Genomic DNA, 25,994 nt, shown 5'->3' on the forward strand with positions numbered 1-25,994 from the left:
GAGGAGAGATTTTAAAGCTGGTGAAGTCAATATTCAGGCCATTGGGCTATATGCTCAAAAGCGAAATATGAAGGTTTTTTTTCCTTCATTTTACGATTGGTCTCACTATGACAGTGGAGGCAGCCAAGGATGGATGTGTCACCAGGGGAGTGGGAGAGGGAGTTAAAGTGGATGGCAACCAGAAGGTTGGGTACGTTGGTTTGTGCAGAGTATGGATGCTCCGCAAAACAGTCACCAAGTCTGCGTTTGCTCTCCCAGATATAGAAGAGACCACAGACACATTAAATGAAGTTAGATGAAGTGCAAGCAAATCTCTGCTGGCTTTGGAAGGATTGTTTGGGGCCTCAGACAGAGATGAGTGGAGAGGTGTGGGGACAGGTGTTGCACCTCCTGCAGTTGCGGGGAAAGGCACCGGGTGCGGTGGAGGAGTTTGTGGGGAGTGCGGAGCTGATGAGGGAGTGGCAGAATGAACAGTCCCTGCAGAAAGCAGGCAGGGGTGGGTAAGAAAATATCTTGTAGGTGGTGAGGTCTGATTGTAGGTGGTGGAAATGTCAGAGGATGATGCTTTGGATCAGCAGGCTGGAGGGATAGTATGTGTGGACCAAAGGGACTCTATCCTTATTGTTGTTGGGAGGGAGAGGGTTTGAGGGCAGAAGCGCAAGAAATGGAGGAGATGCAGTTGAGGGCATCATTAATCACCGAGGAGGGGAAACTACAGTCTCCAAAGTAGGAGAATATCTGGGAAGTCCTAGAGTACAATGCCTCATTCTGAAAGCAGATGCAGCAGAGGTGGAGGAATTGAGTATGGGATAGAATTTTTTGCAGGGGAGAGGGTGGGTGTAAGGAGGTGTAGTCGAGGTAAATGTGGGAGGCAGTGGGTTTGAAATGGATGTCAATGATGAGTTGGTTACCGAAGGTGGAGACAGGTCAGGAAAGGGACAGAGGTGTCAGAAATGGTCTGGGTGAATTTGAAAATGCAGTGAAAGTTATTGGCGAAGTTGATGAACTGTTTGAGGTCCTTGCTTCCTGTCTCACCACACTCGGTCACTTTTGTAGCATAATCTTTTGCTGCTTGGAATTATTTGAGATCCTGAGTGCTAATATTTGAATTTATATGATCAAGACAATCTAAAAATTGTGCCTTTTGAAAATATTTCTGAACAATTTTATGAGCAGCTCCAGTGGTTAGCACTGCTGCCTCACAGTGCCAGGGACCCAGGTTCATTTCCTGCTTCAGGCTACAGTCTGTGTGGAGTTTGTACATTCTGCCCATCTTGGCGTGGGTTTCCTCTGAGTGCTCCAGTTTTCTCGCACAGTCAAAAGATGTGTAGGTTCAGGTGGATTGACCATTCTAAACTGCCCAGGGTGTCTAGGGATGTGCAGGCTTGCTAGGTTAGCCATGGTTACAGGGAAAGGGTAGGAATGTGGTTCTGGGTGAGGTGCTCTTCAGGGGGTCAGTGTAGATTTGATGGGCTGAATGGCTGGCTTCCACTGTATGGATTTTGAGATTCCGTAAATTTCCTTTTTGTGAGATGGTGAGCTGGTTTTCTAGAAGTCCAGAAAACTGTTCTTGTGGCAAATCATAGCCTACTCTAGATTTGGAAATGGGGAATCTACTTTAGGTTTTATATATACACTGTCAGTACTGTGTCTTTTTAATTCAGTGCCTGTAGACTGCAAGGAGGCGAAAACTTTTTAAAAACTGTGATTTAAGAGTATGGCTACATAATATCACAGGAGAAATTTGATACTTATTGTGAACTTGTTTTTTATGCCAGTAATTTCCTGCAATTGTCCATGCAGATGATCAAGATCCGAGGAGTTGTTTATACTGAAACCGATTGGTTCTCCGATAACTCAGCAGGTTGGAAGTGAAAACAAGTTACAGAGACATAGACACACAAAAAGAGAAATAACAGAAGGGTCTGCTGTTGTTCTTCCCAGCAGAAGCTGCCTATGCTCTGCAGTAAAAGCTGAGGTTAAGCTTAAAGAAAACCAGTTAACATTCTGCAGCAGTTGCTGTTAGCTGTAACATTTGAATGGATAAATCCGAGATATTTTCCCAGTTAATCGGTTGTTATGCACTTCTTATAAACCCATGGAAGTTTCCAGAGAGAGACAACTAAACACCAAGGGCCTGGTTAGCCAAAATAGGGTCATCACAACATCAGAACTGGGCCACAAAGGCAACTGAACTGAGTTTCTAATTTTTCTCTACCTCTGCTCATCATCTATTTTCCCTACTTCTTTGTCTTTGCGGTCGATATAGGGGGAGTTTATAAGGGGATGAGAATTTTAGTTAGCAGTGTTATATACAGTTGCTTATGTTTAGCTATAGGCTACTTAGTATAATAAATATTTTCTGTTGAGCACAAAAACTTGGTCCATGTTTGTATCAACCTTAAACTGAAAGGCAGATAAATCAGAGGACTTTGTGTATCTTAGAAGAAAAGCTTTAATGTTTGGCGTGACAGTAGGAATAGCAGAGCTCAATTTATGGCCATTTGACTGGCAGGCAGTACAATCTGTATTTAAAAACCAAATTACCTTCCTGCTAGCTACCGTTCACATTGCTATGTCTCGCAATGTTGGGGTATATCTAATTCCTAAATGATCACATCTACATTGATCTTTCCTAGTCTGCCATTTCCCTTTGTTAGAAATTTCCTGTTTGATTTTGCTCTAAAATGAACTTCTACAAAATCTGAGAAAATGTTCTTTAAACCATTCAGCATTCATCCACATCCCCAGACAATTTGCAGCCAATTTGAGTCTCCAAACCATCTTGCAAAGCAATTCCCGATGCATGTAAGAGGATATACTAAAGATAAAGAAAACAAATAGTCTAGTTAGGTGAGTTGGTGAACCTGATAGGCAGGTCCTGCTGGAAAATTGCAGGACCCAGACCTGAGCAAGGGTGGAATTGACAGGGTAAGAGGAAGATTGAGGGGCCTTCGGTACATTGTGGATCGGAAGCAGGGAATTGGAGCATGCATCTTGTGGCTGAGTAGACTGCATTGTTGGAAGGATAATAGAGTTATGTGGATCAGTTAATTTCCACACAGTATTCATTTGTATCACCACTGTGACACTGATGAATAGATGGGATCATATGGCTAGAAGACCTCACAAATCAGATGGTCTAATAATATAGTTATTTGTCACAATAGACCGTTGAGCCTGGTTATAAAACATTCAGCGTGTGATTGTTACAATAGCTGTTCTCAACTATGGGCCGTTAATGATTTGTTCAGGTCCACAGCTCGTCGCATTTTCAAATGTTGATCAAATCAGAAAGCCAAGAAGAATTGGGAGCAAGAGTAGGCAAGTCAGCCCCTCAGGCCTCCTTCGCCGTGCAATGCAATCATGGCTGAGCTCACCTTGGCCTCAACTTCACTTCCCTGCCCACTATCTACAAGGCTTCAACCCATTTCTAATTAAAAATCTGTCTATCTCTTTCTTAAATTTACTCAATGTTCTGGCATCCATCATGCTCTGGGATAATGAATTCCAAAGATTCCCAACTCTTTGAGAGAAGTAATTTCTTCTTGATTCTCTGTTTTAAATCTGCTACTGTTATCCTACAATTATAACTTCATGTTTTAGATTACCCCATGTGGGTATACATTCTATCTATATCAAGTATATCAATACGCTTTAGTATCTTACATACCTCAATTAGATCTTCACTCATTCTTCTAAACTCCAGTGTGTTTTGGCCTAAATGCTTAGTCTTTCTTCACCAATGACCATTAATGATTCTCCACTTTGTTATGTCAATGTACATAAACTGCAAAAGTATACAGTTTTAATTTTTGTGTGGTAAATACATTTCAAAGAACTTTGTTAGAAATAAGATATTATGAAAGGTAGGATTTTTATTGGCACCAATGCAGTTTTGTAGAGGGAGACTACCTTGTCATTTTATTTGAAGAATAATTTGTTGTTATTTATGATATGTTATGAAGCTTGAACAGTTTGAGGACTTTTTCAGATACGTTCTAAATAATGATTGATCCTTGGTTTCAGCACGATGTGTCCCAGACTTTACTTAAAGCCACCTTGGACAGTGTGGTTGAAGAATGTGTCAGCTTTGTTGGAGTGGATATCAATATCAGTTCGGAAACCCTGATGAGGTAAGCATATTACTGTTCAGTGCTGTAATTGCATTGCAATTGATCACAGGGTCTCTGTTTACACTATCTTTTAACTTCATTTCAGCTGGTGCTTTGTGCTCCTGGCATAGACTATCAGCTGTATGGGGAATGAACAAGTTTAGGCGGTACCTTACTTGCACTATATTATAAGTCTTCCTTTGAAAAAAAATATGATGAAGGACATTAAAGAAAATGCTGTCAAGTTATGAATTACAGACTTAGTTAAATGAAGACTGTTTGTACTAAGGTGAATGTGTGCATAATATACATTTTTTAAAATGTTTATACGTTATGTCAATGCATTAAGTTATAACATTTTAATTTCTGGAATGAAGTTATTTATGTGTGAAGTATATATTTGTTTATGAAAGCATTTCCGGTCCTGTGTTCTGACAATTGTCCTTGTTCACTATAGGTTTGTTAAGTGTAAAGAGGCTTCCTTAGGTTGGTGTACATTTGTTGCTAAAGTTTTAATTTTTCTGCGCATGGTGTTTTGAGGTCTCATGAACATGTGAACCTCCTTTGCCCATGTTGTACCTTTTTTATTATGACAAGTATTTGTTATTATAAACAGTATTCACTATCCATATTGTTTCTCTGTTTTAAAAACCTATAAATTCAAGAAGTGTAGGAGAACTTCAAACAATAGATACAATTTCTTAATCATAGAATCCCTATAGTGTGAAAACAGGCCATTGGGCCCAACAGGTCCACACTGCCCCTCCAAAGAGCATCCCACCTAGACCCATTCCCCTACCGCTGGATTTCCCCATGTCTAACCCACCTAACCTAAACATCCCTGGGCACTATGGACAACTTAGCATGGCAAATCCACCCACCCTGCAGATCTTTGAACTGTGGGAGGAAACTGGTGCACCTGGAGAAAATCTGCACAGACAGGGGAGAATGTGCAAACTCCACAAAGACAGTCGCCTAAGGGTAGTATTGAACCTGGGTCCTAGGTGCTGTGAGGCAGCAGTGCTAACCACTGAGTCACTGTGCAGCCCCTTTTCTGGCAAATAGAAATTTTACTGCTTGATTTGGTAGTTTTTTGAGCAAACAATACAACAATCTAACTTGGAGGCTTATCCCTCATATGTGTACTATTTTGTCTTAGTGGAAAAAGCTTAACAGAAAAAGATGTATTTAAAGGGAAAGTCTGCCATTGATATTATGACTGCTTACTTCCCATCCAACACATCCTGTTTCACACTTTGAGATGAAATTAGTCAATGCTGACAGAACAAAATGGGTTGAATGCAAACAACGTATACTGAACTCCATTTGCTTTTACATTTACTTCTCTTGAAATCAGCTGAAGCCCCTTCTGGAGCAGCCAACACATCTCTGCCACAGTCTTTGTAGCAATGGATAAAATAGGCCTCAGTTCATGGCTGTCTAAATGTAGGTCTGACTCATAAATGCATTCATAAGTTCTAAGATGTCATCACATCTGCACATGATGCTGCTTCATAGCTTTTCTTGATGTAAAGAAAGCTATTTTATGATAAATATGCCCATAATTTTATAATATATGCCTCTGAGTGGCCAATACGGCTATGCCAGAATGTAGCTTTATGAAATAAGTCTTTGGATTGTTTGTGCCAAGGATTTTGGCAACTGCATTTTCATTTGGATTGAGCTTTTCTTTCTATTAGAAGATTGAAAGAACATACGGTTGAGACTGCACCTGAGACTGCCTGCCTATATTTACCATCGTCTAGATTCGAGATACAGATGCAGAAAGTCACTCATGTCTAGATTTGTAAGAGGAACTCTGCCTTTGTGGAATGTGGTCACAGTATGTGCCAGAATTGTGACAAAAATGGTTTGACCTATAGGCAAACTCTACAATTGGTATGACCGTGCCAGTATTGTTAAGTTCAACGTAGCCGTGAATGTCCAATACTCACACTGCTTCAACAAGAGATTTTGCCATCAAGTTGTAGTGCATAGATTGGCCAAACAGACGTCAGACCATTTGAGCAAATATTTTTTCACCTTTCCAGTGGACACCTGACATCATCATGAAGCAAGCTTTACTTTGTCTCGTACGTAGATTTCCTTATGTTTAGAGCATGATAGCAATCACATGATGAAATGCTTTCCTGCACTTAATAACATTTTGTTCCTGTTGTCAAAGGACAACAATTATTTGTCTGTGACCATCTGCAAAACATCATGGAAACAGCTCAACTTGCACCCATTATTTGACACAAGAAAGAAAATTTGAGAGTCGGAACTGAGGAGGTACCTGGTGGCACTGATTCATGACAGTTGTGAACAGCTGTCTGTGCATGCATTTAGTTGCACACAACCACTAGAATCTTGGTACAGTTCACTCGACATGTTGAAACAATGCTTCCAATATCTTTATAGGTAAATGGGCATTTGATGAAACAGCCCAGCCAAAGTCTGTGGGATAATCTTAGTGCGCATACTATGCAGTTTTGCAAATTGTGCGGCATAAAGTTCGAGCAGTTATTAGAAGTAACAAATAATGCATCAAGCATAAGCAGAAGGAAGCAGAAAACCCTTGTGCTGAAGCTGCTTGGCAGACACTAATGGAGTGTATCAGACTCACAAATTGATTTCTTTTTTACCGAAGTACTTTCACCTAATGCATTCTATTTTGTTTTATTTCCCCTTGCTAAATAAACCTTTATGAATTTAGCTTTTATTGGAAGTGAAGTACAATCCTTGTCACTATTGAGGATAGTGGTCTGCTCCAAACCAGCACCACTAAAGCTAAAATGTCTTTCCACCATCTCAAATGCCTATGTAATTGATCAGAAAACATTTTTGTTTTTTACATTTTGTGTGTACACCATTCAGGTCTGAATGTTTGGACCCAATTGTTTCAGATTCAAGTAAGCTGACTGTGAATCACGGATTCATACTCCTATATCACCACAACTTGCTGTTTGCCTTGTACATCATAAAGTGCAGACTCCTGTAACTTGTCATGAAATTCTGCTGCAGCATATGTACCTGTTTTATCAATATAACAAAAGGATGTTAAATGTTATAAGTTGGTAGGCAACTCCCAGCTACTGGGAACTGCTAAAAAACATCTGAGCTCATCTGGGAAAAATGAAGACGTGCATTCATTAGAATTGAGACTGTCAAGGCAAAACAGATTATAAGACCCATTTAGAGATAGTAAGAACTGCAGATGCTGGAGTCTGCTCACCCTGACTTTATTAAAGAAATCTGTTGGACACAGAGGGTGGTTTACTTGTGGATTGAACTTCCTGAGGAAGTGGTGGATATGGGTACAGTTACAACGTTTAAAAGACATTTGGAGTACATGATTAAGAAAGGTATGGAGTGATATGGGCCAAGAGCAGGCACGTGGGACTAGTTTGTTTTGGGATTCTGTTCGGCATGGACTGGTTGGACCAAAAGGTCTGTTTCTGTGCTGTATGACTCTGTGACACTGAAGAGACTTAGTCTATTTACAGCCCAGTGTCCTAGACCCACCCATCTCCAGTTACTTCACTAATGATCTTCTGTCAATCATAATATCAAAAGTGAGGATGTTTGCTAATGATTGCACTTTCTACAGTAACTCCTCAGATATTACTATAGACTGTACCCACATTCAGTAAGAACTGGACTATATTGAGGCCAGGGCTAATAAATGGCAAACAACATTTGAACCATTTCCAACAAGATAAAATCTGATATCTCCACATAACATTCAATGGCATTATCAGTGGTAAATACCCACCATCAATTTTACTATTGGTCAGAAGCTTAACTGTGACTGCAAGAGTAGGTCAGAGGATGGAAGTATATGATGAACAACTCATCACCTTTCAAAGCCTGGCCACTGACCAAAAGGATGCAGGTCAAGAGTGTGATGGAATGCTGTCCAGTTGCCTTGAATCGTGGAGCTCTGTCAGCACTCAAAGCACACCACCAGCCAAGACAAAGCAACCCGCAACTGAGGCAGAGTCTTTTGGCCTTGAAATGTTATCTCTGTTTCTCTCCCCACATATGCTCCTGGACATGCTGAGTTTTATTATAGCAGCCCACTTGTTTGGCATCCCATTCATCTCTGAAGATGTTCATTTTCCTTGCCACCAGTGTACCGTGGCAGCGGTGGGTGCTGTCTACAAGCTGCTCAGGAACAACTCGAAGTTTCTTTGCTGGCACCTTCCGAACCTATAACCTGTACATCAAGAAGGCCGAGGACCGCAGGACCCTAGGAGTAGCACCACATTGCAAGTTTGCTTCCAAGTTGCTCGTAACTTTGACTTGGAAATGTATTGATATTCCTTTACTGCTACTGGGTCAAAAAAATTGGACCTCCTTCATAATAGCACCGTGGATGTAACTATGTGCGTTGCAGCAGTTCAAGAAGGTGGCTCATCATCAGTTCCTCAAGGTTTCTTGGAGAAAGCCTAAAAGTTAGTTGGGATTTTCAAAGTAAAATTGTAAATAAATTGGAGTTAGTTTCTGCCAAGGCCTGGATGCAAAAGAACATAAAGTTGGGTAAAGTCGGTAGCATATTTTCCTGTTACGTTCATTCCATTTCCTAGAAACTAATCTGAACACACCAGTGATCTGACTGAAATAAACCGGTTCCAAAAACTGTTTGCCCAGTCACTTCAATGCTGTCAGTCCAAAGGTGGTCTCAATATAAAAATTTTAACACATTTTTAATGCATCAAGCGAGGAAGCAATTCCTTTGCAAGAATTATTTATTCTGAATTATGAACAGTTGTATGGCAAGCTTTGGTACCCCCATGTGTCCCAAGCATGAAAGCTCCAAAGTGCTTTCTTTTCTCAGAACTTTTGTTGTTTCAATCTTTAAAGAGTATCAACCCAGAAAACTCAGACTGAAATGTTGTTGCCTCAAATTTGTAGCATCTTTAGTTTAATTACTACTTTACAGACATGTTGCAGGACTCAATGCTAGTAGAGCAAAAAATATAATTGAATGGCGGGAGAAGAATGGACCATTCATCAACAGAGAACAGCTGAAGGAAGTCAAAGGATTGGGTCCAAAAACATTTCAACAATGTGCTGGTTTCATCCGAATCAATCCAGAAAACACAAAGAACTTTTGCAGGTAAACAAATTTATTTCAACCTATTTGTCTTTTGTTAAAGAAAACCAAGATAGTGATCTTAAAACAGTCCAAAACTAGCAGTTTTGCTGTTGAATAATGCAGAAATATTCCAGATCAATTAAGCTGATTTGTGGCAGAGGTGCAGCAGGCATGTATCTGAAAATAAACACTGTAATTGAACTTGTTTTAAGATGATGATTAGAAAACAATTTTTTGAAGTGGAAACTCTGCAAGATTGAAGCCAGTCATGTCATCTTACACTATTCCAATTTGGTTTCAACAGCAATCAGCAGATGTCTAATAGTGCTGCGGGAGGCCAGCAGGCAGCTGAAGCAGGAAGCAGTTCCAAGGCAGGTGGTCAAGGGGGAGCAACTGGGAAAACTAGTAAAAAGAAGGGCAAAAGCCAGCGTACCTCAATGCAGCCAAATCCTTTGGATCGGACATGTATCCATCCTGAATCGTATAACACAGCAATGAGGTAAGGGCTCCAACAGAAGGTGTGATCTTACCAAGTAATTTGGAAGTAATTTATTTCTGTAATAATGACCAGCTGAAATATGTTTCCCTTCACAAAGCCAAGTTTGTGTGAGGTTGTATGTTAATTACTATTTTAATGTGCACTTTAGTAATAAATAGAAAACTTGTCAGTTAATATATTTTTACAGCAGTTTATGTTGCAACGATAATATAATTATATTTTGTTGAAGCACAACTGTTTCTGTTTCAAAAGTTTTTTTCATCAAAGCTAGTCTTTTTAAATTTCTGTAGTAAAACAATAACTAATTACACATTTTATGTCGTAACATGCAACTTACGCAATCTCTTCTGCTGTATCACCACTGGAAATGTTTTAAGAATTTAGAATGTGAAATTGTTTAGTGCGAATGATGATGAAAGCTTAACAAAGAGAAAATCGGCCCAAATGTATTTTGTACATTCATGGAGCCACTGAATTGTATAATCCCAAAACATTTGCAGGTGTTGGCATAAAAGTAATCGTCAGTGTTAGCAGTGAAATCTGAGACAGGAAGGTGGTTTGTAGTAATCTTATAAAATCACACTTGCATGTGTGCATCATAACCTAGCAGTTATCACGGTTTTATCTGGATTTAATCTTGGCTTATGTTTTTACGTGTGAAATTCGGATAAAATAAGGCCACCACCCCCTTGGCATGCCAGAGGGTGTTAAGTGCATGTCAACTGATTGGGTTAAAGCTTTGTTGGATTGCTTTAAGAATAATAAGCCGACATAGAAATAGGGCATTTTACTTTTTCTCAGATACCTGGTGCACATATCTGGTATCCTGTTTCTTCTCTGAGATGCAGCCATTTATTCATGTAAGGAGATAAACAAAGGTCATGTCCTCTGGCTGACCAAATGACTAGACCAGGTAGGATTACAATGAATCACAAACATGTTTATTTCTGAAATAGCGTTATGTTCTCAATTTCCATCTTTGCTTAACAGTGAATCAGTTCTGAATGTTTGATTGGCAATGCTCTGTGTTTGGCAAATTTGTAAGCTTGTTCTTTTAAACTGGTTTAAAATATTATTACCTAGCACATAGAGGGAATTATCCCTGTAAGGATTCGTATTAGTTTATGTTGACTTTTTTAAAGGAAGTTCCTTTTAAACTTCTCTTTTTCTTTAAAACCTTGCTATGATGTCCTGAAGTTACTAACCTTAACTTTTTCTCCTGCTGAGGGCAGACAACAAGTGTGTCGATTTAAGTAAATTGGCATCATCCATTAACATTTAGTTCTGGATTTTTAATTACAAGTATATGCATAAACATGTTTTTAAAATGGCTAGGGTAATAGCAAGTTAATTTAGGTTAATGCCTTTAAAACATGGCTGAAAGGAAGGCAAATGACATTTCTAACACATCTATTAATTATGGCCTTACAATTTTATAATTTTTAGGAAGAATGATCATTTCTGTCCTTTTTATCTTGACACTATGACTGCATGTGGGAGCAGTACTGTAGGTAAAGAGATGGTTTTCAGCGATTACTTTATTGCAATAATAAATTATTCAATTTTCGGCAGAATTTATATGCAGGACATGTGTGAAATTATATCTGTAGCATAAATTGTTGTTAGCTGCTGCATAGTCCATTTCAAACTACACTTCATACAATCTAATACAAAGTACTATTCAGGCAGACTAGGCCAGATCGTGGCTTCACGGCACGGGCAGAAAGCTTTTTGTTTACTGGTATTGCAATGTCTCCCCCTCTTTGTTTGTCTCTTCTTCAGGGTACAGCATTAACAAAATAGCTGAGAACAATTCTAACAATACTTGCCTAATTTTGTATTCTGGCACAGTTTGAGTTACATGTTTAAACCAAGCTGTTTGTGATTAGCAACAAAATCCACAACAAAAATGACTTGCATTTATAAAGCAATTTTTGAGTGAAAACAATATTTCAGAAATAGTTTGTATGAAGACTTTAACTTGAACAATGAACAGGGAAGAGACTAAAAGGAGATAACAAGGTGTAGAGCTGGATGAACACTGCAGGCCGAGCAGCATCAGAGGAGTAGGAAAGCTGACGTTTTGGGCCTAGACCCTTCGCGGCCCGAAACGTCAGCTTTCCTGCTCCTCTGATGCTGTTCGGCCTGCTGTGTTCATCCAGCTCTACACCTTGTTATCTCAGATTTTCCAGCATCTGCAGTCCCTACTATCTCAGAGACTAAAAGGAGCTGACTACAAGCAGGAAAAGAAAGATGGGAAGTTTGGGAAAGATGCTGAAGTGAAAAGATTCAGGAAATAAATTTTTGTGCTCAGTAATATGGGGATGATAGCTTGTGACAGTTACACCAGGTAGGAATGATGCAGAGATAATGGGAACTGCAGATGCTGGAGAATTCCAAGATAATAAAATGTGAGGCTGGATGAACACAGCAGGCCAAGCAGCATCTCAGGAGCACAAAAGCTGACGTTTCGGGCCTAGACCCTTCATCAGAATGATGCAGGCTCCTTTTCATATGCTTCTAAGGTAGAGTGAAGGTAGACTTTGAGGATGCAGAAGACTGATTGACCAAGACAGAAGTAGTTGGTTTACGGAAGCCCGTGGAGTGCGGGATGTTGACCAATTCAGTGACTTTCAGACCATAAGATTTAGGAACAGAAGTAAGCTGTTTGGCACCTCGAGACTGTTCTGCCATTCAATAGGACCGTGGCAGATCCAACATTCTTCTTGTCCACGTTTCTGCTTCTCCCCTTAATCCTTGATTTTCTGACTGATAAGAATTTCGCTATCTCAGCCTTAAATATATGAAAGGACTGTTGCCCCCACTGTTCCTTGTGGCAAGGAGTTTCAAATACTCAACCCTCTGAACAAAGAAATTCTTCCTTATCTCAATTTTAAATTGGTACCCCGCTATTCTAAGACTATGCTGTTTGGTCCTAGACTTTCTCATGAAGGGAAATATCCTGTCAGCATTTACCCTGTCAAGCTCCTTAAGAATCTTGTATGTTTGCTTGGAACAGAACTAGAAGAGACAGCAAAGCTATTAGAGAAATTGAGGCTTGAGATGATGGTTCAGATGGAGCATCTCTAAGTTATACAATAGACAATATAGAAGCAACGGCTGTGGATAAGTTATGAAATATCTAATGAGAGCTGAGGAGGAACGTGTCAATGTTGCATAGTTTCTGCATAGTTTCAATAAATAGTGGAACTACAATTAATGTCATCATCAACTACGAAACTTAGGCCGGTGGAATAATCAAGCAAATCAAATGTAGTGGAGAGGAAAACGTGGACAAGTAGAATCCCTCACTGTAGTCACAGTTAATCAGGGTGTTGTTGATGAGGACAAAAACACAGTTGCTGAAGTGGCTCAGCAGGTCTGAAGCATTTGTGAAGGAAAAAGCAGAGTTCTGAGGAAGGGTCACTGGACCTGAAACGTTAACTGTTTTTTTCCGTCACAGATGTTGCCAGACCTGCTGAGCTTTTCCACAACTTATGTTTTTGGTCTTGATTTACAACAGCTGCAGTTCTTTCAGTTGTTGTTATGTTGTTGACAAGGGCAGCCTTAATGCCTGAGGATACATTTGAGATGAATTTGAACAGTGAGTGGTGGGAAAGTTTATGCAGGGGTAAATGGGAGTAATTTGAAAGCTTGGATGAGAGGAAGTAAGGCAACATAGAATGTGAACTCATTATTCAAGTCAGATATCAATTCCAAGCTTTTGAACAAATGAAGTATACAATGTATGTATCTTATGATTTGCTGAATAATGGTGAGTCTGCAGTTTTTTGTATTTAGCCCAGTAGACTTATTACAGCAGGTTCTTATATTTTTAGCACTTTAAATATTCTATTTAATATTCTATATTCTATTTTTACAAGCATAAGATGAGTAAGATATGTTCTTTTGTATTAACTGACTTTCAAGACTAAATGATGTTGAATGTTGTGAAGGGAAAAATGCAGAAACACAGAATAATTATCACATCATAATCATGAAGACTTATCAATGTTGTAGAATTATAGTGGTGTAACAACTCCAAGTTACCAACATCTAATTAAAGCTAGCAATGTGAGCATTGCTGCAAACCATCCCTCTGTGCCTATGTAAAGTCACTTTCCAAAATAATTGTGCTGACAAAGCACAATCGAAGTGGGCAAGAGATATATTTAATGAATCCCTTTCCCATGTTAGAGAATGTGTTAGCTTTTCAGATTGGGAGTATTGCCTATTTCTCTACCAGTGGAGCTTTCCTCCTGAGCAAATGCTCAAATGCTAAAATTGTTTATTTTAGGTAATATCCTCATTGAGAATCACTGCATTATCAACCAATTTTCCTGAATTTTCTCCTGCTTGCCTCGCTTCTATTCTCACTAGCATCTACTTGACCAGTGACATTTCAAATCAAGTCCATGCATCTGCTCTATTTCTGACATTTCAGTTGGCCTCGCTGTGCCAAAATCTTGGAATTCCCTCCCTAATGGCGTCAGGGTCGACCTATCTCAAATGTACTGCTGTGGTTTAAGAAGCCAGCTCACTACTTTTTCAAGGCAAACTAGGGATCGGCATTAAATGCCATAAATGAATTAGAAACAATCTTCAGGCAGAATTCCCTAATGTATCACGGACAGTTTTAACACATCAGAATCTTGAGGTTGAGAAAATGTTTTCTGATTTTCCCTTAATCTTTGTGCACTTGTCATTTTGTGACAGCATACTCTGTCACAGCTGCAGCATGTGCAGGCAGGTAATGGCATGTGCTTCAACTAAATGACCGTGCTAAAAGTCAGGGAGCACTAGAGTCAGTCAGTAGGATGCCGCCACAGTCGGACAAGGGCCAATCCCATTCCAGTCCTCGAGATTGGGCTTTGGCTCTGCACATCAAGTGCACCCAGTCCAAGCATTACAGATAGGTCAATCAGGATGCTGTGAAAAGATCAATTTGAGGGGGTGATGAGCAGTGTTCCAGTCATCGCGGTCATGTCAAGTCGGTCCAGGGTTGGGGTGCTGGTCATGGTTTAACGGTCATGGAGTACAACGGAAAGTGAGCATTTCCACTCCAGAATGGGCTTTGTTGCACTGCATCATTGAGTGAATGATTATGATGAAAGAGATCAATTCTCAGTGGAAGAGCTGGATGTCATAGACCACAGAATGGGACTGAGATATCTGGAAGTGGAGGGTTCTCAAAGGTCATGGTCACTCTGGCCTCTATATGAGCAGAGGGCAGGGCCAACAAGGTCATGAATAAAGTGAGGGCATTAATGGTTATATAAAAGAGGCTCAGTAGAAACGGGTGGAGACTGAAAGTCAGAGAGACTCTGGGACAGCAAAGGAACATGAAGGATGGGGTGGTCATCTTGACGTCCAGGTGGGCCCTGCTGTTCGTTCTCATAAATGCAAAGTTGGAATCTCGGGTTAAAAATCAACTGTGCAATAACTACATAAAATGGCTGACACTGCATGCAGAGCACAGTGATCACGAAATAAGTCACTCTTTTTCCTTTCGGGGGCAGAGTAAAACTTTTGGAATTTGAATCCCTGCTGTGACCAGTTACAATAATTGTGATTCTAGTAAATAGTAATCCCATCTGACTTCAATTTGCACTACCCTGGGAGGTTATTCATTGTCCCAAAAGTGCACCTTAAAAATTAAAGCAATTGTGACAAATACATTGAGCTTCCTGACTGTCCCTTTCTCATGACAGCCAAGCAAAAGAAAGCAGACAAATGTACATGAAAGTGGTGCCTGAGCTTTTCATTTTAGGAATACATCCTACAGCTAGGTCTTGAAGATAATGCTTTGCAATGCCACATTTAAACACTGAACTGTAAGCATTTAGGACCTGCTCCGTGATGTGCAAAGATGCCTTTTCTTTGTGGCAAAGTGGAAGGGACTATCATTGTAGGTTACTGGCAAAATTCAACTCCCCAAGTGTAGTACGAAAACTTTGGTTGCGCAGCATGCATTTACATCACAGCATACAAGTTCTTATCGCCTTGCTTCAAATCCAAAGACAGCTTAGAACATGTCAACAATTACAATTTATTTAGCAAAAGCTGCAACCTGTAGCAGCTACTGCTGGTATAGAAGGCCAAGCAGCAGATCGAATTGAAAAGAAGCAACACTGGATCTACGAGGCTTCAGTTAGCAGATCAGATCCTGGTTTTGACTCTTATGATAGCCATCAGTTGAGTAGAATTTTGAAGAGTCCATGTTTGACCCTTCAGTATTTCAGAGTATGTGCCAACTGCTATATTGCCCTGAAATACTTGGGCATCCTCTAGAACAGCATTGAATCTCAAGTAGGACTGCTGTGCGCAGCGGTTCTCAACAAACCACTGCACGGAGATGGAAGATGAACACGTGAACTGCCAATTCAACCCCTTCCAGTCTTGAATGACAGTATGCTCCCTTGAAAAGTTGATACATAGAATAAACCTTTCCCACCAGCAATGTGAGGAATCATCCATGATCTCATACTCTTGTTCACAAGGTTCATGTATTTGGTGAGTGATGAGTGCAACTCAGACCTGAGCGCAATCACTACATTTTGCATTTAGCCTCAGTGTTGTTCACATTAAAGTGTAAAAACTTGGATGTAGTGCTAAACATCGTGGTTAAAGGATCCCGGATATCTAAAGTTGTCAATGAGGGATGAACAATGCTTGATTATTGTAACCATTTACATCCTCCAGATATCTGCAGGAGTTACTTATCTCTCATGTATGCAACTTAATATACTCAAAAGTGAAAAGACACTAGAGCAGATATTTCAAAAGTGCAATTGAAGATATATTTACAAAAATGCAAGATTATTTGCAATTATATGTCAGCCTTGCCACCTTAGTGACCTAGGTAAGTGGTTTTTCTTCCTCGGCCTCCCAAAATGTCCACGTCCCCTCCTGATTTCTACTCCAGGGCAGAGGAGGCTGCTAGTAGTTGACGCTGTTGCCCTGGAAGACCTGGATGGTTGTCTTCCGGAACATTTGGGCCTAAAGGATCCAGGCCTTGCAGAGAGTGTAGTGTCCAGATGCAGGCAAATCCTCCTCAGCGTGAGCTTCTGCAGGTTTGCGATCTCATGCAGTATGCGCTTGGAGGAGCCAGGTGTCATGAGAAGAGGTTTCTTGGAGTCCTGTGTGTGGCCGTTTCTCCCTACAGGTCACTGCTGGCACGTCCCTGAGAGGAAGAGGCAGTGGAATGAGTTCAAAAGAACTGCATATGCTGTAAATCAGAAACAAAAACAGAAATTGCTGGAAAGCTTAGTAGGTCTGGCAGCATCTTAGAACAGTTCTGAGGAAGAGTAATTCAGTCCAAAACTTAAACTCAGATGCTGCTAGACCTGCTAAGCTTTCCCAGCAATTTCTGGTTTTATTACTGGAATGAGGAGCCAGTTTCGCCTTTCATCTTGCCATTGATGCTTAGCATGGAAGGCTAGAATAATGGAATACAGGTTAGTCCCCATGTGTAACAAACAATCAGTATGTTGGATCATGGTCCTCTTGGCAGCCAACAACCTGTCCATTTGGTCGTACTGCTCTCCTTAGAGTGAAGGCATCGAAGAGGAGATACGATAGATTTTTACAAAATCGTAAGAGATCTGGATAGAGTAGTTGAGAAACTGTTCCCATTCAAAAGACCGAGAACGAAAGCATACGGACTTTAAATAATTTTCAAAAGTAGCAGATATGATTTGAGGAAAAAGCCTTTTCACACAGTGAGTAGTTTAGTTCTGGAATACACTGCCAGGAAGTGCGGTCGAATCAGGTTCATTACAGGCATTCAAGAGACCATTGGATGATTATGTGACCAGAAACAATGTGCAAAGTTGTGGAGGAGAGGCAGAAGAATGGCATCAAGTCATAATGGTCATTTGGAGAGCCAAGCATGTCAAAATACAGTGGACCAAATGATCACCACCACTGCCACAACTGAGATTATGATTCTGTGAAGTTATCTGTTTCTAATCTAGGCAAGAAAAGTCACTTTTTTAGTGATAATTTTTTTTCATTTAGTAAATTGTACAGATTGCATATAATATTTTTACATTCTTAAGTCTTATAAGGTGGTTCCCCACAAGTTTTCCGAATTGATTAATTGATTGATTGTATTTCAGTACACGTGACAATAAATTAATGAAAAGCTTTGTTTACGAGCGATACAGGCAGATCACAGCAAGCAAAGGAGGTACAGATCAAAAAGACTTTGAGGCTTGCAGGTAGGTTACACTATTTGAGGCTAGAGTCCAGTCAACCGCCTGTTAACAGCTAGAAAGAAGCTGTCCCTAAACGTACTTGTGCAGGCTTCTGTATCTTCTCCCTGACAGAAGAGGTTGTAGGAGATTATCCCAGGATGCACTGGGTCCTTGATGGCGGTGGCAGCCTTTACATGCAGCAAGCCGTCGAAATAGAGCCCATGGGTGGAAGATCCCTAGTTTGAGTCGTTCAGTTGGCTGATGAAGTGTGTTACTCTGCAACCCCAGTGCAATTTTAAGTAATAACATACAGCTCAAATTGATATAAAATTCAAATATTGTATAAATGATATGAATGTTTTCTGCAAACCAGTTAAAAACAAGCACATTTTTCTTTGAAATTACTCATTGTTGCTCTTAATACTTCGGTGTGGAAGTATTCATATTTTATATTTAGTTAACTTCAATGACATGAAAAGAATTCCAACAGAATAAAACTACAGTGCAAGAAGAATAGATTTTGAACAATTATCTTGTGTAATTTTAAGGCAGTAATCCGATTCTTTTTGAAGATAAAAGTAGTATTGAATGTTGTAGGACAGAGTCAATGACTTTGATGACTTAGGACCTGAAGTTATAAGAGGTCTTGTGACCAAAAGTGTTTGTTTTAATAAGTTATTTTTAAGCACTGATTTACAGGAATGCAGGCTAAGATGACTGGAATTCTAGTTAAGTCAGCAATTAAGTCTAGTAAAGGCAAATTAATGCAATGTTATATAATATTTGCGACAACATATTTAGGTATTGTTAATGATTTACTGAATTTTTTTCTGAATTTCACATCTTTTCCTCTCTTCTGTTACCAATCATTGTGTGAACCTATGTCCTAATTAGAATACTTTACGTATTTGTTATAAATAGAACTCCTCTATTCTTGAAGCTGTGAATATCAAATTATTAACTGTTATTAGTTGCAATTTTTTGTGTTCCAAACTTTTTTAGCAGACTTTAAAGTATGTATTAGCATGATTTCCGATCTTAACACTCAGAAATTTCAGTTTGGAGAGCTACAGAAATATAAAACATCTGTTAAATTGATTTTTGGGTGTGAGTGAGCAACTGCCTTCAACAGTCAAAGACCGCAGCCTGTGCATTTTAATTCTATTGTAGGTGAGTCTTTTGGTAACTTTTTTAAAACGCTGTTTGCTTGTTCTGATAATTTGATTTTGTGGCTTGGTACTGTGTATGGATGAATCACAAATTCTAAGAAACAAAGCACAAGTAATGTTTTTAATGTTTTGTTTTTAAAATGATTGCATTGCATCATTGTGAATTCTCTTGGTGCAGTGGTTGAGACGTAATGGCATATCAAGTTGCACTAATGTGATGAACTTGATATTCGCGCTTTTTAAATAGCTTTGCTGGGAATGATTATGTAGTAAAGCAGAATGGTTCATGAGCAATAGGTTAGTAACTTTTAAAGGAACATTATCTTAAAACAATTAAAAGCTTATAATTTACACTAACTATGTGTAATGTATATATGAAGTGAAAATCCAGCTAAACCACAATAAAATGAAATCACCTAAATGTTCTACACTTCTGTCCATTGTTCATTTCCTTGAATGTGCCATGTATTGTAGGGGTACAGTTTCCTGCCCACTTTAACTTACATGGCAAGTCAACTTCGGGAAAGTATTTCTCTAATAGGCAAGAAAGAAAAATTGAAGAACAAATCACTTTGTTGTACTCCTGCATGCAGTGCAGCAAAAGGTTGAAAGACATAGTTGCTATAGGGTGAGAATAACAAATAGCAAATATCAAATCACCTTGAGATCTTTGCAGTGAATAGACAGCTTAGCTCAGTATCCAGCTTGTGCACCAGCATTTCGTATTATGGCCAGGAGATCATCATGTTGCACAGCCTTTTCAGTATCTAACATGCTCAGCTTTTTCATGCTATCACATGGAGGAATTCAAAATAAGGTAAGCCATCTGGGATGCTTGGGATTCTAGGAAGAACCTGAGATGATCATCAGCTCGATAATTCTGGTTGAAGATGTTTGCAAGTGCTTAGCCTTGACTTTTGTACTGATATGCTGTACTTCCCAGTCAATGAGGATAGGATTTGCTCTTCCAGCTAGTGGTTTAATTGTCTTCCACCATTCAAAGCTGAATGTGGGAGGAAATCTAATCATCCAACTCAACAGCCTGTTCTGGCTTTTGCCCCATATCCTTTAATTCCAAGTGCTGTATCATGCTCTTCCGCAAAATCATACAATGTTTTGGTCTTGACTACTTTATGTCATAGCAAATTCCACAAGGTCCCCACTGTTTGGATGAAGAAATTTCTCCTCATCTCAGTCCTAAATGGTTTACCCTGAATCCTCTAACTGTGACCCCTTGTTCTGGAATCCACAGGAATCGGGAACATCCTTACTGCACTTACCCTGTCTGATTCTGTTGGAATTTTATAGGTTTCCATGAGATTTCTCCTCATTATTCTGAGCTCCAGAGACCATAATCCTAACCAAATCGACTTCCTCATCCATTAATCCTGCCTTTGCAGGAATCAGTTTGGTAAACCTTCACTGCTCTCCATCTACAGCAAGAACATCCTCCCTTAGATAAGGAGACCAAAACTGCACACAGTATTCCAGGTGTGGTCTTGTCAAGGCCCTCTATAATTGCTACAAACATCCCTGCTCCTGTGCTCAAATAGCCTCTGGCTATGAAGATGAACATACTATTTGTCGTCTTGACTGTTACTTGGTGTTATTCTTTCTCCTTATTCATCAAAGATGCAAGCTGGAACATCATACACTGCAAAGAGTGCACCTGAAGGTGAGTGAAGTGCTCAACAGATGGAGTGAAAGCACTCTCCCGTTCCGAGTCATGAAACCATTCTGAGGAAAAAGTGCAATGAACAGCAGTCCCTCACCTAGGCTTGGTGCAGCTGTTTGGTTGCACCGATCAAACACTTTACAAACTGTCAGCTTCACTGAAGATGCTCTCCCCGATTAACCCCGCTGAGTTGGTGACAGCTACCTCCTACTGTTAAAAGAATACTTTGTTTCAGCAGAGTGTAAGGGCATAGTTGAAAATTAAAGGTGTTACCTGACAGTTACATAGTAGTTTCCTACTCACCTTCAAACCCTCCCAGGTGAGACCTGGAAATAGGCAGAATGATGTTGGGATCCTGACTTAACTAATCATTTTTAGGGGATTTAACACCCATGTGCAGCCAAAATTGCCTCCCTTGCCTTTAAAAGCTATGCCCAATGCTGCAGGTTCAGTAATTTTCCCCCCATCCCACCCCAACTGTGTGTGAATCATGTGAAAGATTTGTACTGCATCCTCGGGTTGATGGCAGGCAAAAATTTTGCCATCTAAACTTGTGCTGTCTGTGGGGAAAATGGACAACATGAGTAATGCACTGGTCGATCATTGGTGTTGTTGTTGTTGTGGAAGGGAGTAATGATGGGTAATTATAAGGTATAATCTCATTTGTCTTGAGTGTATCTCTCCAGTGGCAAGATCGTAATTAAACAAAACTCTACAGTATAATTAGGAGCTTATACAGTTGAAGACAGCAAAATTCTTCCGTGATATTAATTTCACTGGTTGAATAAAGTATGAATGCTGACGATTACAGATGTCACTGACTGCTGACTCTGCCAAAATCCAAATAAAATGCATGACAGTCAATCTAATCTGACAATCAGCAATTTTGGTGTTGGCACTTGTAAAATCTCACTTTCTATGAGCTTTATTTGAAGTTATGATCAGATTGGGTAGGCACTTTTACATGGGTGGCCATGTTTGTGAAATGATAATGTTGTTAGCAGTTTGCAATGAGTATTACACAAGAACTGTTAATCTATTCTAAGAATAAGCTACATGTGTCTAGTTACAGCAAAGTTTACTGGATAATTGGAACTCATTGGTCGTGATTGTCTTGAAACATACTTGCCATCTGTGTATTACTCGCCATAGGGCATGTTTTTGGAAACAAGGGTATTAATATCATTTATTTTAATAGCAGCAAATATAATTTTATTACAGTATTTCATTTTCTCACATTGTGAATTTGTTCTGTAGGATTTAATTGGCCACATTTCTGTTGGTGTAACAGTCAGGAATTGCCTGCAGTAATGATCGTTTTGTACTTCTCAAGTGACTTATCAGTCTTTTAACTATTTGGGTAATTTTGAGGAACATTAATCTGTTGTGTTGTGGGAAACTACAAAATGAAGCAGATCAGTGAATTTCTACAACACAGCCTGTGGCCATTTTCCAATTTTGAAAGAATGTTTTATAAGGCATTGGAACTAAAGTATTTGCTTTTGTGTGCAATCAGCCTCTTGTTGTTTCAGAATTAGAAAAGTACAACATGGATTTCAGGCTGTGAAAATTGTCTTTACTGACTGAGGTACCATATAGCTGCTAAATATGGCATGTTGTTATCCCTGTTCTACACTAAGTTTGGTTCAGTTTTCAGATTGAGAGATCTGCTTATAGAACTCTCAACAGGCTGATGGCACAAGAAAATGGTTTTGGCGGGGTTCCGATTCAAAAAGGTCAAATCAAATGTAACTATTTAACCCCTAATCACAGAGTGATGGAATTAGTCTTCAACTTTGCCACCAGTAGCATTTACTTATCAATAAACTGCTTAATTTGGGACTCTAATTATAATTTAGTACTTTCTCCGATTAAAAGGTGTGGAGCTGGATGAACACAGCAGGCCAGGCAGCATCAGAGGAGCAGGAAGGTTGACATTTCGGGCCTCGACCCTTCTGACATATCTAGTCTGTGCTGAATGTCTCGTAATAGGTTTTGTGCAAATAGATGTGAATTGTATTGAAGAGAGGTGGTGAGTAACTGGCCTTGAAATCAAGGAAACAATTAAATATATGGCACCGACAAAACCTTGTAAAGCAGAAATCAGCCATGACTTGGGCAATGTCCTCCAATGCCTGGGTCATATGTGGCACAAGGGAAGATAAGAAGATGGTAGTACTTGCTGGAACCCAACATCTCACCCCAATTTTAATTTATGAAGGTAGGTTGAACTATCTTCAGCTGCCTAATCAATTACCTCTCCGTCATTGTAAGGTCAGAAGTGACACTGTTTACTAATTTTACTGTGTTCCGCTCCCATTGCAATTCCTCTGATTATGGTACAGTGTATATCTGTGTGCAGCTACACCTAGACACCATCCAGGCTTAATCAGGTAACATTCTTGCCACACAGTTGTTAGGGCAATAACTATTTGCAACAAAATCCACCTACGCTCATGAAGCTCAATCATCTGGGAGTGAGAACTTGATTGACACCTCAACCACTGGCCGCAACCTTAACCACCACTGAAATGTTGACAGTAGTGTGTGCATTCTACAGATGCCTTGCGGTAACCTACCCACACTTATTTAGCAGCTTATTCCTAGAATTATCTTCAATGGTTTGGATAATAGGAACGGGTGTATATTAACACCATCAGATCCATCAGGTGAGGTGATGGCCTAGTGGTATTATCGCTGGACTGTTAATCAAGAGACCCAGATAACATTCTGGGGACCTGGGTCCAAATCCTGCCACGACAAATGGTGGAATTTGAATTCAATAAATAGCTGGAATTAAGAGTCTAATGATGACCATGAGTCCATTGTTGATTGTCAGAAAAACTCATTTGGTTCACTAGCGTCCTTTAGGGAAGGTAACTGCCATCCTTACCTGGACTGGCCTGCATGTGACTCCAGACACACACCAATGTGGTTGATTCATAACCACCCTCTGGGCAATTAAGGATAGGCAATAAATTCTGCCTCATCAGTGATGCCCTCATCCTATTAATGAATGAAGTATCCAAATTTCTCTCAAAGTCACATGCGATCATGAATTAGATATTTTGCAGATCTTTCATCATGACTTTTAAAAACATGTATATTACTCTGTGTCCTATATGATTTTCCCACCTACCCAAACAAAATGACAAACTGGAATAAACTGATAAAGGTGCCTGCAAATACAAGTAAAACTTACTTTCCCAGAAGGAAAAAAATCAAATCCCATTTGAATTTGTACTTTATGCTTATTCTAAATTGTGAGTGAACCAATTGAGTTTTGTAATGTAGACCAACCATAGGCCTAACAGCGATGACAGTCATTTAAAGTTTCACTGTCTGTCTTAGAATGGACTGTCCTTGACTCTCAAATGTGCAGAATCCCATAAAAAAAGCAATCTTCAAAATTCAACATAGCAATGACTTAAAACAAAAATCATCCTCCGTGGAATGACCTCCAAAATCAGAGAATCTTTTGGTACTGAACATTATGTAGATTGGAGCTGATCTTCCATGTTGATGTTTAGAAAACATTACTCTGGTTTTGATATAAGCAATGCAAGTCAATCTTCCACTGTGAACGTTATCATTGAGCAATTCTACAAAACGTGTTTTGAATAAACAAAGCTATGGCAAATGAATTTAAATGTAGACAAAAATTTGGACCTAGTTGATGTAATAGAAAGCCATATTTCCAATTTTGTCAATGATGCAAGCACAGCTGGTATTGTAAGCAATACAGAAAGAAACATGAAATTGGGAAATATTGAAAAGGGCAGTAAAAAACTTCAAGAGCACACAGGCAGGTTAATGAGTCTGACATGTAGCAGATGAAATTTGATGCTGAAAATGAGAGGTTACATATGTTAGTCAGAGGAATGAGTTGATACAACACATTGAATGATACAGTGGTTACAATAGGCATAAGAATGTTGAACTGGGCATGCTTGTGTGTACACCTTTGAATCTGGCAGAATAGGTTAACAAAACAATTTCTGTGATATTGTTACACTTTATAAATATAGGGTAAGAGTACAAAAGCTAAAGTATTATGCTAAACTGTTATGAAATATGAGTTTGGCCCCAGCTGTAGCAGTATATTCAGTTCTGGGCATCACACTTCAGTATGGCCTTTGAAAGCTTTGGTGAAGTTTCAAAATAAATTTGCTATAATTTATCCAGTGTGTCACCAGTGGCTGAGTTGGTTGTGTACTTACCATGTGAAAAAGTTGTATGTTCAAGTTCCAATTCAGAACTTGAGCAAAATAATCTTAAATTGATATTTCAATGAGAGACTGCCGTGCTATCAGTATTGCCATCTTTTGAATGAAATTTTGTACGAAGTCTCATTTGCCCTGTTAAGTGGATGTAAAAGATTTTGAAGAACTGCAGGGAATTACCTCTGATGTATTAGGCACTATTTGCCCCCGAAACAACAACACAAAAACAAATCATCTGTTTGTCCAAGTTTGTTGCATACAAATTGATACATACACAATGAATGCAATTCAGAAATACCTCATTGGCTATAAAGCACTGTAAGACATCTCATCCTGAAAGGTGTTACAGTTTTTTTTCAGTTACATTACATGTGTAGACTAAAGAATGTAAAGATTTCTTTGTCATGCGTTGGAAGTTGAGAGTAGATTGTGGAGGTGTTTTAAGTCACGATTAATATAGATAGTGTAAATAAAGAAACTGTTTCCAACAGCTTTCCAACTGCCTTATAGTAAAGGCACAAATTTAAGGTAATGGGCAAAGGAACTAGCAGAAACATGAGATTTTATTAACTACCAAAATAGTATGGTGGATAGAGGTTAATTGTTTTTAAAATTCGTTTTTGGGATATGGGTGTTGCTCGCTGGCCAGCGTTTATTACCTGTCCATAGACGCCCTTGAGAAGGTGGTGGTGAGCTGCCTTCATGAACTTCTATGGCCCACCTGTTGAAGTGAATTCCGGGATTTTGACCTAGCGACAGTGAAGGAGCAGCAATATATTTCCAAGTCAGGATGGTGAGTGGCTTGGAGGGGAACTCAAAGATGGTGGTATTCCCATATATCTGCTGCCCTTGTCCTGCTAGATGGAAGTGTTCATGGGTTTGGAAGATGCTGTCTGAAGATCTTTGGTGAATTTCTGCAGTGCATCTTATAGATAGTATGTGTTGCTGCTAATGAGCATTGGAGGTGGAGGGCAGAGTGGATGCTTGCGGATGTAGTGCCGATCAGGTGGGTTG

General features: G+C 39.5%; 1 protein-coding gene across 5 annotated transcripts in view; it reads left to right on the forward strand.

Moving 5' to 3' along the window:
- srbd1 (S1 RNA binding domain 1) overlaps positions 1-25,994 on the forward strand; it is a 265,440-nt gene that overhangs the window by 204,803 nt on the left and 34,643 nt on the right. For 4 of the 5 annotated variants that reach the window (XM_048536358.2, XM_059648614.1, XM_048536360.2 and 1 more), the window contains exons 18-20: positions 4,030-4,136; positions 9,061-9,237; positions 9,521-9,715. In XM_048536358.2, the coding sequence (XP_048392315.2) occupies positions 4,030-4,136; positions 9,061-9,237; positions 9,521-9,715 (479 nt within the window). Of the gene's footprint in view, positions 1-4,029; positions 4,137-9,060; positions 9,238-9,520; positions 9,716-10,516; positions 10,629-25,994 lie in introns of all 5 variants that reach the window. The other variant, XR_007248120.2, reaches the window with a different exon arrangement.

This window comes from Stegostoma tigrinum, chromosome 9, assembly GCF_030684315.1.
Source record: "Stegostoma tigrinum isolate sSteTig4 chromosome 9, sSteTig4.hap1, whole genome shotgun sequence".
Taxonomy (NCBI): Eukaryota; Metazoa; Chordata; class Chondrichthyes; order Orectolobiformes; family Stegostomatidae; genus Stegostoma; species Stegostoma tigrinum.